General features: G+C 53.2%; 1 protein-coding gene across 2 annotated transcripts in view; it reads right to left on the reverse strand.

The window, feature by feature from the left end:
- Positions 1-1,233: 1,233 nt before the first annotated feature.
- The window catches only part of MASP1 (MBL associated serine protease 1), a 70,664-nt gene continuing 57,534 nt past the window's right edge, over positions 1,234-14,363 (reverse strand). The window contains exons 11-16 of one of the 2 annotated variants that reach the window (XM_075004199.1): positions 9,834-9,968; positions 9,022-9,135; positions 8,372-8,557; positions 6,721-6,788; positions 3,217-3,316; positions 1,234-1,813 (exon numbers count right to left, since the gene is read on the reverse strand). In XM_075004199.1, the coding sequence (XP_074860300.1) occupies positions 1,623-1,813; positions 3,217-3,316; positions 6,721-6,788; positions 8,372-8,557; positions 9,022-9,135; positions 9,834-9,968 (794 nt within the window). In that variant the 3' untranslated portion in view covers positions 1,234-1,622. Of the gene's footprint in view, positions 1,814-3,216; positions 3,317-6,720; positions 6,789-8,371; positions 8,558-9,021; positions 9,136-9,833; positions 9,969-14,363 lie in introns of those variants that run through there. The other variant, XM_075004200.1, reaches the window with a different exon arrangement.

Below are 14,363 nucleotides of genomic sequence, written 5' to 3' on the forward strand. Positions count from 1 at the left end.
CTGCCACAGGTATCTCGTGCCTTGGGGTGGCAGCTCCTGCTGCAGGGAAGCTCCTCTGTGGAGCAGCTACCCTGTTCCCCAGCACGGCTGCCAGGGATCCCCGCTGCAGGGCAGCTGCCACATTCACTCCCCGCCCGCCCCCGCTGCCAGGAGACTGCAGAGCCCCTATTTTTGGCACCCTGCCTGCCCCAGCCAGGAGCTTGTGGAGTTCCCATCCTCCACTCTCTCTCAGCGGAGGCTGCAGAGCTCCCATCTCCAGTGCCTCGCCATGGGGCAGCAGTGCCCAGCACCAAGGCGCCCTGGAGGCTGGTGTCCCGTATCTCTCTTAGGGCAGTGGGGTTACCCTACCTGTCAGGCAAACTAAATCAAACTCCAGAAGATCAATCATGGCAGGGTCGCTCTTCCCTGTAGTGGAGATGTAGCCTTCATGTCACCAGCTGGGCTGCATAGCCCAGTAGGCCACGAATCTGACCCCGCTGCGGCTCTGCTCAGGGGGAGTTTTGCATGGATTTGGACAAAGTTCAGCTCTCTGCTCCCCTACCCCAGCCCACCCTCCTGCAGCTCTCATGTGGCAGGAATAGTTGGTGTGGAAAGGCTGACATAGCTTAAGCTGTGGGTTACTGAGATACAGCTGCCTCCTAGCAACTGCAGCCCTTGGCAAGGGGATGGAGAAGTCACCCTGCCAAACGTAGGGCCCATCTAAAGAACATCGGCTGGGTGCTGAGAAAAGCACTTGAAACAGCCAAGGTTCCAGAACCCTTTTGCTCTGGCAGGTCCTGAATTCGGGGCTGCTGCCAGTTTTGAGAGATTCTTCCTGCCAGGTGAAATTCACCCTTGGGCGGAGTCATACGTACCCCCGAAGTGTCACTTTGCCCTTAAAAGTGAAATAGATCTTGTGCTGGCTTAGACAGAGGGTTGACTTTCACCCACTCGACTCCCAGAAGCAGAAAAGCAGTAACTTTCTCTAGGTTGATCCTGGAAAAACTCACAGGCACTGTACTTTGAATGCTCCTAGTAGCATCACAGCAGGGGACAGGGAAATATTGGCGGCTTTGGGCCCTCTCTTTGCACAGCCAAGACAATTAGAAGCACTTTGCAAATATTCTGTGGCCTTTAAGATATTCCTTTGACATATGGAGTAAAGTTTCCTGTGCCTTGTTTCATAGCAGAGAAGATTTGCAAAACCCCAGGGTTTTTTTAAAGAAGCCCAAGATCCAGCAGAGTTCCTTTCAGTCTCAATCATTAGGGTTTATTATGGCATGGGATTCATCCTCCACTTTCCTGGTAAATGCACAGTGACAGTGGAATTGCAGAGTTGTTCTCCCCTGACTACTGATGTCGGAAATCAAGGGGAAATGGGTTGACCCTCCTGGATAGCTGCAGTGATGGGCTCAGAGCACAGGTCAGCTCAGATGAGAGCAGGAATCCAGTCGTGGTCTTTCCTGTCCCTCTGTCCAGAGGGAATTTCCACTCGGAGGCAGACCAAGACTCTCCCTGAGGTGGGTTTTTTGGCAGAAGAAATTAGACCATTTCACTAGCTTAATTGTCCACCTCAGACCTGGCAAAGTCTGTGCACCATGCACAGGTCTCACCTAGCCAGGGTTGTGAGCAGCCTAGAGAATTCAATATTCCACCCCAGTGACCTGCTTAAGCCAAGCCAAGCTCCTGGGCACACTGGAATACACGCCGTACCGATCGTTCTGCCCACAGCCATCTCCCCAGGACACCGTGCCCAGCAGCTGCCAGTGCTTATTCTGGGTGCTCAACGTGACCATGGGCCCCCCGGAATCTCCGCTACAAGCGTCTTTTCCTCCTGGGAGAAGAGAAGAAGGGTCATTTCTGGGGCATCTGACACCCCCAAGGGACCCCAACACTCCACAGACTTTGCCAACTGCTACTCCAACAGAGTGGACAGGATTAGCTGTGTGTCCACACTAAAAAGCAGCCACCTCTGAGTGGAGCACAGGGGACCTCTTTACCAGCAAGGCTGAGCAGTGGTTTAGGATGGGAAGGGAGGAAGAATTCTGGACTTAGATGAAAATAAAGGAGACAGGATGGGAGACAGAAGGACCCACTGTAAAATTTGGCCAGGACACCAGAGTTAACACCCTAGGAGGGGGAAGTGCTGTGGAACCTTCACTGACCACATGTGGTCAGGACCCTGGTCTGATGTTTCATCCAAAGCTCTGTGGCCAGATGTCCCAATTTTACAGGGACAGTCCTGAGATTCAGGGCTTTGTCTTAGACAGGCACCCATTACCCCTCAACCCCATCCTGCTACCCGATCTCCCTAATCCAAAGACTGCGTCATAGGTGCAAAGCTGGTAGTAACTTCTCATGCTGGTTTCAAGGAGATGTGAAAACCAGGGGTTAAGGTGTGACCATGTCTATCAGGAAAGAGGGCCTGGCATGGTGTGGATGAGCCTATCTGTTCTGAACCAAACTGGATACTGAATCTCTTATAGCCACTGCAGTGAGTGAATCTCTGTCCATAAACCCATCCCTGTTCACAGCTTCCCCATAGAGGGCATGGCTGTAAAGGGAGCAGCCAGCCGTATCCTGTCTGACGCAGGCCGAGGGAGCTCACCCAGCATCCCTGCTGACATCCCCAGTCATTTCTGGTTGCATGAGGTCAGATAGTTTCCAAGTCTGCGGCATGGCCTCCTGGGAGGTGCAAGGGCCGGACAGGCCTGCCCCGGAGGGCCAGGATCAGCGGGGGATCTGTGTGGCCATTGCAGTTGCCAGGATCAGAGTCCCTGCCCATCTTATCCCCGCTCTGCTGGGGAGGCAGGCAGGACTCTGCCTGTGGGAAGGCAGGCAGGAAGCACTGTTCAAATACTGCCCCTTCCCTGCCAGACAGAGCCCACCTGCAAGCCTCAGCGCAGCCTCGGGGCACAGGGCCTCATCTGTGTCCCCAGATGGACAGAGCCTGTGCGGGGGAAGCTGATGGTGCCTTGCTGAAGGTCCCCCATGTGACAGGTCACCACAGTGAATCTCTTCAGTCCACCATGAACTCAGCTGGCCTCATACTAACCTCTGCCCAGTGGGCCGTGCCCCTCTTCAGACAGGGCGCTGGTTAAAAAGCCATGACCCCCTCAGAGTCTCCCCACTGCTGGCCAGGTTTCTGACAGGCAGCCCGACGGTGAGACCTTATCACGGGGAGGGACGGATGGACACTGTTGCATGAAAGCTGGTTTGGCTAGAAGGGAGCTGTACCTTCCTTCTCTCCAGCACAGGTCATGTCGTCGGTCACCTTTCTCTGCAGCCTTGCATAGGCCTCCTGGCACACAGTATGGTCCGTGAGCGGGATCTCAATCTGCAGTCAAAATATTTCTTGTTTGCAAGACAGGACAGCTGGTTATCAGCGGCGAGGTGGCAGGGGGCGGCTGCTGGATGGAGGGAGGCTTAGAAGGCTCAGACTTTTAGCAGGAAATGTCATAGACCAAACACACACACACACACTCAACAATGGGAAAAACATCTCTGTTGCTAGCCACTGAAATTTATGCACAGATACACACACACACACACACACACACACACACACACACACACACACACACACACACACAAAAATGGGAAAAACATCTCTGTCACTAGCCACTGAAATGTATATAGAGCCCAAGACAGAAATATGCTGCTGGAGAACTTCTGAGTTTTTGAGTTGAGGCTAAAATTTTGACATCGGCTGGTTGCAGTTTGAATTGTGATGCTCATAAAGCCTTTACCTTTCAGAATTTCAGCATCTCTGGCATTACACAATTGCTCGATCCCAACTTTTGCCTGAGGCGACCCCCACCCTGGCCCCAGTCTCTCCCACATCTGTGAATGTTTAAATTGAGCAAAACTGGAACAATAGCTTACTGATAAATACGGCTATCGTATGCTGAAATAATCTGCCAAGCATTTCACCCACTGTCTCCCTTGAATATCCGGGGACTGACACAGCCACAGCTATGGAAGCCTGATCAGACGTTCTTGCAGCAGCATGCCCTGCCTGACTGTAACACGCCCCTGGCTGCAGGCTGGGCCTCAGTCTGGGATAGCTGGATCCCAAAGCAAGAGCATCTCCCGCTTTGAGCCCCAGGAGCCTGCCCCTACCCGAAGCGGTGGTGGGTTCCTGTACTGCTCTCTGGCCTAGCTGCTGTCAGAGGGGGACATCCCTGCCTCCAGCCAGCCTGGGGGGGTGTACACGTGAGACTTCACTTCCCCTGCAGAAATCAGACCCAGCTCCTTGTGTCTACTGCAAGCGTCCACGTCATGTCCTACGTGAGGTGGGCAGAAATGGACGTTCAGGCTCTGATCCTGCCCTCAGAGGCGTGGTGTCGGACCCTGTTCACACGCGTGTTTCACCATGCAGGCTGGCCCCCCTGTGGGCTGTGACGGGGCGTAAGCTGGCAAGCCACCAGAGTGAGTCCAGGCAGGCACACGTAGCTAAGGGACACCAGGACACGGCTGCTCTGGCTCAGCAGCGGGGGTGGGTGGAGGAGGGGAGGGATGCAGGACCCCTAGAAGCTGGGTGTGGTGGTTATTATTGGCCCGCCCAGTATTTGCCAAAAAGTGTAATACACCCTCCCAGATCTTCTCCGGTCTCCACGGCATCGCTCCCAGTTCCCATCAACGTACCCCCGCCACGGCCTCGTCCATCTATGCCTCTGCTACTCCCATACACCACTGTGCACCTTCCCTCCTGCTGCCCCAGGGACATGGTGCCTGCACAGTACGGATCTGCAAGGCCACCAGCGTGGGTTCCTTTAGCCTCCCCCTTACCATGATGCCCACAAGACACTGGCCCCATGGATAGGCTAAGGGCAGCTGTGTATTTATGTGTCTGTCTATCCCCATTCAAATCTGGTACATATCAAAACATGTAGAAAAGAAAATAATGGAGATACACACCTCCTGGAACTGGAAGGGACCTTGGGAGGTCACCTAGTCCAGTCCCCTGCCCTCTAAGCAGGACCAAGCACCATCCCTGACATCTATTTGCCCTACTCCCTCAATGGCCTCCTCAAGGATGGAGCTTCCAACCCTGGGTTTAGCAGGCCAGTGCTCAAACCACTGAGTTATCCCTCCCCTCCTATTGATAAATCCTGCCTAGTCTTGATTGTCTCCCACTTTGGCTTATGTCTACACTGAGGTCCCAAATGTGACTCCAAATCAAGTAGACAGAGCCAAGCTAACTTTGCCCATGTGTAGGACCCAGAGGCACTGAGACCTCACGAAGTCTCTGCTCTACAGCCTTGGCTGACAGTCAGCTGGTCTTCAGCTCATGCAGTAGAGCACAGCGCTTTTGCCCCTATGATCACAGGTTCAATCCCTGGTGCCAGCAACTCAGGTCTGTTGGTGTTACACATGCCAGCCTAGAGAGAAGTCTCAGTGTAAATATAGCAGCATAAGCTGCCTGGCCATCCCAGAGACCCTGTGATTGCGTGCATGTTTCTGAATTCAAAGAGGACTCTTTTGGGGGAAGCCTGAGGACTTGTGATATGCTTGGTAAGGTGAGGACAGTGGTTCTTTGGGGCGTTGAAATGTAATGAGTGGTGATAGCACTGGGACTTTGGATTGCAGTGTAGATGTGCCTTTAGGCTTTAGGCCTTCAAGGCAGGAACCCCCCTGTTACTGTGTGTGGACAGCTCTTGACCACACTGGGGATACCACCACCAACCAAACCAATAACTGGTATCCTGAGAACTTCCTGTAGGTTGCCCACCAGCTCCCATTGGGATTTGTCTGGGAAAAGGATGGTGAAGAGGAGGCACTGGGACTGACCTGCAGAGATCGTCTCTAACGTGACTCTGTGTGAGAACATCGTAACGAAGCCACAGGAGAAACCTTGGTGGGCACTGGTGGGGTTATTGTTAGTGGAACATACCACGTTCCCATTGGATGGCCAATGGAAACATGGTCTATTCCACCAACAGAGAGAAAGCCCTTCTGTTTGCTTCCCTCAGCCCAGCTGATATTGCTCATCTCCAGTTTATGCTGAAGATTGGCCCCACTTCTCTTTTGGACTCTGCCGCTGGCAGCCTGGCCTGTAACCAAGGTCTGTCCAAGGCACCGGCGCCTCGTGGACCAGTGAAGCTGCAGTTGCTGTTGCTCGTTGCTCAGTGGTGGCTCACGGGGCCACTGGTTTCTCCCGAGGGGCCACCAGAGCACAGAGCTTTAGGGGAAATGACGCAAGGCTGAGAGGTGTGTTTACTCACATCTAAGGTCGGGTGGCGGTGTGACTGTGGCAGTGTACTCACGCGGCATGCGGTTAGGAGGCAGCCTGATGGCAGCACCTCCTGCTGTGTCCCTTGGGCTGTACAGTCCCCCTCTTTCCCCCGCAGCTGGACCACCACTAACTCATTCAGCTGCTAAAAGGAAGCCAGTGCCAGTACCCTCACTGGACAGCTGCAGTAGCAGAGGCACTGACATGCCCAAGGTCGCAGAGAACACCAGTGTCAGACCCCAGCCCTGGGCTCAGGCCCCAAGACCAGAGTTCCCCCTAATTTTTCCCTCCCAGGGTGGAAAAAATTTTGTTATGTGCACCAAGGCACAAGAGATGTGCACCACCCACAGAAACACGTGCTGCCCACGGTGGGTGTCTGTGGTCTTTCTGTTCATCAGCTGGGCAGCACCTGAGTCTCTCCTGGGTGGCCGCCCAAAGTGCTCAGCTTACAGGGACACTGCCCTAGATCCCCGTATTTGCATGTGAATAATAAAAGCCAATATCACCTCCATCAAGGCTTCAGGGCGTCTTTGCAAGAACTGCTTCCCCCAGCCGCTGACAATGACCATGGCATCTGAAAGCAAAAGAGAGGAACTCGCTAGCGATGGGATACTCAAGTGTGGGGAGAGGGCCCTGCTCTTAACTGGACCCTGCCAAACACTGCAATGAATCAGTCCATGTTAGCATCTTTCTAAGCTAACCTTTTCCTGCCCCAGAGCTGGCCTGTACCAAGGCAACTGTTATCTCCCTCCAGGCAGAGCTTGTATCCAACGTGCCTGGTCTGTTTTACAAGAGGAGCCAAAGGCAGGTGTATAAAGCCCTTCCATGCAGCCAACTGCATCCTTAATTGTGCAGATTAACTGCTCTGCTGCTGGCCTGTGGCACTGATCCTAGCTTGTAAGCCCTTTTCTATGTGCTGGGAGGGCCGACGGGCCCTGAACATAGGCAGCTCTTGGCGAGACAGCTGCCTGGGAAGACATGAGGCTTGCACACACAGTGAGCAGATCTTGGAGAGAGAGAGAGAGAGAGCGGGAGAGAGAGAGTGTGTGTGTGCGCGTGTGACTCTGTCTCAGGCAGAGGAGATACTTTTTGGAACAGTCCTTAATCCCCTTTTGCCTAGAGACAACGGAACTAAGACACGGCAGGCAGGCGAGCCAGCAAGAGAGAAAAAAACTCAGGGGGTGAGTAAGAGCAAAGAACAACAGGGGCCAGAGCTGGGCACCCCTCGGTCAGGGTTCCCTCTAATTTGCTTCCATCTGTGTGCAGAATCAGTGTTGTTCTATGCACTGAGGTATGTGTGGACGTGCACCAGCAGTAGAAACACAGGTGCTGGCTGTGGGCTCTGGGGGAGCTCTGCTAATCAGCTGGGCAGCATTTGACTCTCTCCTGGGTGGCCGCCCGAGGGCTCAGCTTAGAGGGAATACTGCTTCTAGGCTTCCAGTCCATCCTGAGCTCAACCCCAGATTAAGAACATGCGAACAGCCAGAGTGGGTCCAACCAAAGGTCCATCTAGCCCAGGGTCCTGTCTTCTGACTGTGGCCAAGGCCAGGTGCCCCAGAGGAAGTGAACAGAACAGGGAAACATTGAGTGATCCCCTTCCTGACCTCCAAGCCCAGCTTCTGACAGGAGCCGGGGACACCCTTCCGACCCATCCTGGCTAACAGGACTGATGGACCTGTCCTCCATGAATGTATCAGGCTCTTTTTTGAACCCTGATAAAATCCTGGTCTTCACACCATCCTCTGGCGAGGAGTTCCCCCAGCTGATTGTCCCGATAGTGTTTGCTTGGGCTTTGCCCAGTGGCATGCAGGAGGAAACATCAGCCCCACCTCAGGGAGACAGTGCTGTCATCCCAGAACAGACTGCTCACGGCTCAGCGGGGTGGCGTGGAAATCTTTCTTTTCTCTGGCTCAGTTTTGCCCCCGAGCTCTCACTCATTGTCCCTGGAGGTGTTCTGAGCCCAGCCTCCCTGGGATCTCTGCCTTGCACTGATTGCTGGGTTTCCCTATGCATATTGCCTTGTTTTAGCCAGACTGTCGGCCTGCTCGCAGCAGAAGCTGCCGGCCCATCGGCAATGCTGCAAAATCACTCCCTGGAGCTCCACAGCTGGTTTCTGAGCTGGCCCTGGCTGGGGGAGGGGGAAAAGCCAGCCCTTGCCTTTGTGGTGTGAGCCATCGGGAAAGCAAATCGGCATCACGTAGTCATTCAGGACCGCCTGCTCGGCCAGCTCCACCAGGCCCAGGTCGTACTCGAAGGTGGCCGCCCGGTAGGAGGGGTGGAGGATGATGTTCTTCGGCTGCAGCTGCTGCTCGGTGTCGTCCTGCTTGAGGGTCCGATGTTTCCCTGTGAAGGAAGGAGGCCGGGAGATGGGGCTGGCGCAGCTGTGGGAGGGCAGCGCCGATGGGGGCCGACTTCCTTTCGGAGGCGTGCAAGGGCTCGGAGGAGCAAATAGCTCAGCGCAGGACGCGTCCAAGCCGATTTGTGCCGCCTGGCAGACCTTGCGCATCAGCATGGCACAGCCAGGCTGTCAGGCCGCCACGGCAGGGAGCCCGGCTCAGCGGCAGTGAACATCAGAGCATCTTCACTGAGCAGCTCCAGCATATGAACCAGGCACCTGCACGGGCTTGCGCAGCAGGATGGCAGAAAGGGGGCTGGCCTGAGTCCATCAGGCCTTTAAGTCCCCAGGCCATGGTGGCCTTGGGAGAGCACCAGGCCACCACCCACCAGCAGGGCCCTGGGGTTAATGGCCTGTCTGCCCCAGAGCCGCCCCTGCAGGCAGGGGGCAGGGCTGGCTGCTTGCCACTCACCCAGGATTATCCTGAATGCGGAAGGGCTGAGAACATCCGAGCTGCGCAAAACGGGGTCCTCCGGGTTCAGTTCCTGGTGGAGGCAGTGAGCAGCAGTGACAATCCACTTGGTTCCTAGATATAAGAGAGTCGGAATGTCTGTCCTGCCCGGCCCAGGCCCAGTCCCAGTCCCACTGCATGGGATAGCTCCCAGCACCCGTCTGGCCCAGTCCCAGTGCATCGGATAGCTCCCAGCACCCGTCCGGCCCTGTTCCACTGCATGGGATAGCTCCCAGCACCCGTCCGGCCCTGTTCCACTGCATGGGATAGCTCCCAGCACCCGTCCGGCCCAGTCCCAGTCCCAGTGCATGGGATAGCTCCCAGCACCCATCCGGCAGGGGGCAGGGAGCAGGTCTGGGCTCCTGTGCACTGCCATCGCTCCCCCCAGTTGGCAGAATGGCAGTGCAGCGCTGCCTGGAAAGGCTCCCGCCCCCACTGCTCTCATTGGCCAAATTTTGGATTTTTTTTCCTTTTCACTTGTGTGGCCCTGACTGGCTTTTCTGGGGTCGATGGCCCCTGACCCAAAAAGGTCCCCACCCTGGGGATGTGAGGTGTAAAGCTGAGAGCCCTTCAGCTCCCCTCTACAGGCTGCCTGCTGGGAAGTTAAAGGTCATGTCTGAGGAGACCAGGGGAGAACTCTTGTGTCTGGTCTGAATTTCCTTCTCCTGGTAAAACAAACTCTGCTCTCCAGGGCTGTATGGGATCTACCGCACTCAGAGCCCTCCACCCACCTTGAACATTAAGTGTCTAACTCATGGAAGAAAGTTGCTTACCTAGCAGAGAGCCTCCACAGAAGGGCTGTCCTCCCCTGTACAGCATGGCAATCCATGGAGATATTCCGCGTTGGGCATAGTGGCCACCAGAAATTCTGGACAGCAAACTCCTGGAAAACTTTGGCTTCCCACACACTGAAACCATAGGGAGTAAGGTCAGGGGCGAGAGTGACATATGCAAAGCCCACCTGAGAGGATGACTTTCCAGAGCAGTTGGTGGCCAATAACCAGATCATTCGTTTATGTGGATTTTATCTGGCATTTGAATAAAACTGGAGGGAAGAGGATGGCCTATGAGCAGAGGCTGATGGATTTGGGCTTATTTAGTTTGTGGAAGAGAAAAGTGAGGGACCATTTAGTAGCAGCCTTCAACTTCCTGAAGGGGAGCTCTAAAGAGAAGGGTGAGAAACTGTTCTCAGTGGTGTCAGATGGCAGAACAAGGAGCAATGGTTTGAAGTTACAGAGGGGGAGGTGTAGGTTGGATATTAGGAAAAAGTACTTCACCAGGTGGGTGGTGAAGCACTGGAATGTGTTGCTGATAGAGGTGGTGGATTCTCCATCCCTTGAGGTTTTTAAGCCCTGGTTTGACTAGGTCCTGACTGGGATGACTTAGTGGGGGTTGATCCTGCTTGAAGCAAGGGACTGAACTAGATGACCTCCTGAGGTCCCTTCCAGCCCTATGAGTCTATGATTCTATGATTTGATAGCAGCCTTCAAATTCCTGGAGCGGGGCTCCAAAGAGGATGGAGAGAGATTCTCCTCAGTAGTGAGAGATGGCAGAACAAGGACCAATAGCCTCAAGTTACAGCAGGGAGGTCTAGGTTGGAGAATAGGAAAAATATTTCACGAGGAGGTTACCTAAAAAGGTGGTGGAATCTCCATCTCTAAAGGTTTTTAAGCCCTGGCTGGGATGATTTAGTCGGGCTTGGTCCTGCTGTGGGCAGGGGGCTGGAGTCGATGACCTCCTGAGGTCTCTTCCAGCCCTGGCATCCTATGCGTCTGTGTAGAGTGCACCAGGATCTCAAGATTTGGCCTATTCAAACATTATTACAAGACGTCAACAAGAAAATGTCTCCTGTGGAATTCTAAACAGGGGCCCAAACCCCTGGACCCTCCGTTCACCTCCCTACCCCACAATGTCATTTCTCTAAGCACATCCAGAGTAAGTGTGAGAGAGCTGGGTTATCACAGAGCAAAATATCACCCCTGAAACCAAACCAGGGGACCCCAGGCCCCCAGAGAGAAAAGGGTCAGGGAGCAACTCACTTGACAGCCTGTATTCCTTAGATGTTGGGGTATTTTTAAATATAGCTGCACTCTGGGATGTGCCCTGAGTCCCATGGCTGTTATTACACAGGGAAGTTGCTGTGGAAGCTGATGGCAGTAGGTGGTGAGAGGTCCAGAAGTGACCAAGTGACTTAGAAGCACAAATGCCACAGAACATCAATGGGACACGTGTTCACTGAAAGTTGGTCTTACACTGTGCTGTCAGCCAGGTTCTGTGGGACCCAGGCTTGTGCGCTGGGTGTTTCCAAGACTGCTTGAGTGGCCACGCTGCATTGGAAAGGTGGGGTTACAGTGGCTGGACCTGGGTCTCAGCTGTGCTAATGTGTCCGTAAGTGCACGGTTCTCCTGACTGAAGTCTGTGGCTTGACCTGTGCCCACACAGGGTGTGTGGGTCTCAGTCACAGTGGGACTCAGGTTCTGACCCGCTCCCCAGCAGGATCTAGGCCCTGGGTCTTGAGGGCTGGCTGATCTGAATCAGCCTGATCTGAGTGTGGACAGAAGGCTGGCTTGGGCTGACCCTTGCGTCTGAGCCTGGATTTCATGCACAGTTTAGATACTTTGGAAAATCCCTCCTAGAATGAGCCAGAATGGGCTTTCGGATCCAGCCTTTTACAAAAGTTCTGAATAGCCTAGCCCAGTGGTTCTTCACCTTTACTGCAGCCTGCATCCCGCTGGTGCTCAGAATATGTTCTCGCACCCCTTACCAAAAATCAAATAGGTTCTCACGCCCCTTATCAAAAATGGAGATGGGAGGGCTGTACATTTTTAAATGCATATTAAATATACTTAAAATAGAATAATTGAATGCTAGGCCTGGAAGGGACCGTGAGAGGCCATCAAGTCCAGTCCCCTGCCCTCATGGCAAGAGCAAGTACTGTCTAGACCATCCCAAATAATTTTATGTTATTGCTCACCACAAATACAGGTGTGTCTACACTTGCCTTTCTCTTTTGAAAGAGGCACACAAATGAGGCAATTTGAAAATGCAAATGAGGTATAAATTTGCATATTCAGCACCTCATTTACATATTTTAATTTCAAAGGAGCTTCTTTCGAAAGAAGAAAGCCAGTGTAGACGCTGCTCTTTCGAAAGTAAACCCCCATCTTCAAAAGAATCCTTCTTCCCATTAAATAAAGGGAAGAAGGAGTCTTTTGAAGATGGGTTTACTTTCAAAAGAGCAGCGTCTACACTGGCTTTCTTCTTTCAAAAGACGCTCTTTTGAAATTAGAATATGCAACCAAGGTGCTGGATGTGCAAATTTATACCTCATTTGCATTTTTGATTTGCCTCATTTGCATACCACTTTCAAAAGAGAAATGCAAGTGTAGACACACCCTACTAGTATAACAGGCGTACAAAAACAAGCAAGTACTACCCAGGCATGTGGCGGAGTTTTGCTGTGGAAGTAAACTGTAACCGACGCGCTAACAGTTAGCAGCTAACTGAATTCCAACAAAGCCACTGTACTGCCACAGCATCACCTGCGCATGCGTCTAGAAATACCCCGAAGTGTGGCGGCACGCTGTATTGTGTAGCAAGATAATTTCACTACAATTAGCTTAAAAACTTGCAAATAAATTTTTTGTTGGTCTGTTACAGGAATCGTTTAACATGTGTAATGTTAATAAATGCAGAGGTTTGATGAAACAAAGAGTTGCACTTACGTGACTGGGCTTAATTTGTGCTTTCGATGATTTACCTTCTAAAAAATCTTGGCATGACTCGCAGCCCCGGAAAGGGCATCAGACACCCCCCGGGGGTGCGTGCACCCCAGGTTAAGAACCACTGGCCTAGCACATAGAGTGCAGCACTGATCGTAACTCCGGTGTGTGCATGGTCCAGGGCCTCCCTGATGTGACCCTGAAGCATGCAGGTTAGTCTGTCTAAAGGAAGGCACGATTCCCTGGGGACAGGATGGGAATCAGAGACCTGGCACTGCCTTGGGGTGGACTGCACTCAAAGAATTAACTACATTGGAAGTGGGACCAGGTAGGACTGAGGTGGCGGATAGGCATGACACAGGCCAGCCGGGGATGCTCTGGCATGGCAGGAAACACTGACTAAACACTGGGAAAGTTTGCAAGCAGCCTTCTGGTGAGCTCTGTAGTCCTCCGCTCTTCATTATGAGAAGAATGTTTGCATGGGGTCGTGTGCTTCAGTTCCTCTGCTCCTTTCTTTTCTGCCCGAGACACACCATGGAGGTTCTTGATGCAGATGGGTCTCCAATTTGCAGTCTTCAGCAAGGAGAGGACACCAGGCCATGGGCAAGCTGAATCCCACTGACACACTTGATGGAGCAGCGGGAAGGAACCCTCCACACACCCCGGGGTGCACTGGTGGGACCCAGAGTAATGGTTCACTTCCCTTTGGGCAGAGGTGAAAAAAGTACCCATAATGTTACTTGAGTAAAAGTGCAGCTGCTTTCATTTCTGGGTACTTGAATACAATCTAGATGTGATGTGCGCAAGCACAAGTGTGCGTGTGTTTTTACTCAGGTAGTTTTCCAGAGGGCCGCCGCAACTTGTACTTAAGGACATTCAGCCCAAATCAGCAGTACTTTTACTCAAGTAACATTTGGGTACTTTTTCACCTCTGTCTTGGGGAGCAGGGATTGGCTGCCTGGATCAAATAGCCATGTCACATATGGCCAGTTCCATGTGGCTGCAGGGCCATGTGGCTGCTTCACCCAACCCATTGTTATCCGTGCTTCAGTGCATTGTTTTTCCGACTGGCTTAAGAAGAGGAAGACTCTCAGGGTGCCTGGGCACTGGGAGGAGACGCACAGAAACCAGGAGCCCCGCAGCTGGGGAAGGCAGAGGGCAGGGCACAGCACCGTGGCTGCAATGGGTGGCGACCGAAATGCATTCCCACGAACTCCACTCAGCTGGTTACAAAGGCAATGGGGCAGCACACATGCTTTGTACCTAGTGTGCCTTTATTCTGTTCCCAGTAAGAACGATACAGACTGTCCACACACGGCGCTCCACAGCGGACAGCACGGAGTACAAACATATCACGCTTACGAGGTCTTCTAGCTACACGGCATAATCAGGAATACAGGCCATAGCATGGGTGTGCAATAGACACGGTCCTTTGCAGTCTCCGAAGGGTCCTGCTCCTCTAGACACTGCTTAGATGGCTGGGGGGTCTCGCTGGGTTTACTCAACCTTTATCCAGCTACAATTCTGCAGGAGCCGAGTAAAACCAAGCCAATACGGTAAGGCTTGGCCCAACAGCCACTA

The sequence above is a fragment of the Carettochelys insculpta genome, chromosome 10, assembly GCF_033958435.1.
Source record: "Carettochelys insculpta isolate YL-2023 chromosome 10, ASM3395843v1, whole genome shotgun sequence".
Lineage (NCBI taxonomy): Eukaryota > Metazoa > Chordata > Testudines > Carettochelyidae > Carettochelys > Carettochelys insculpta.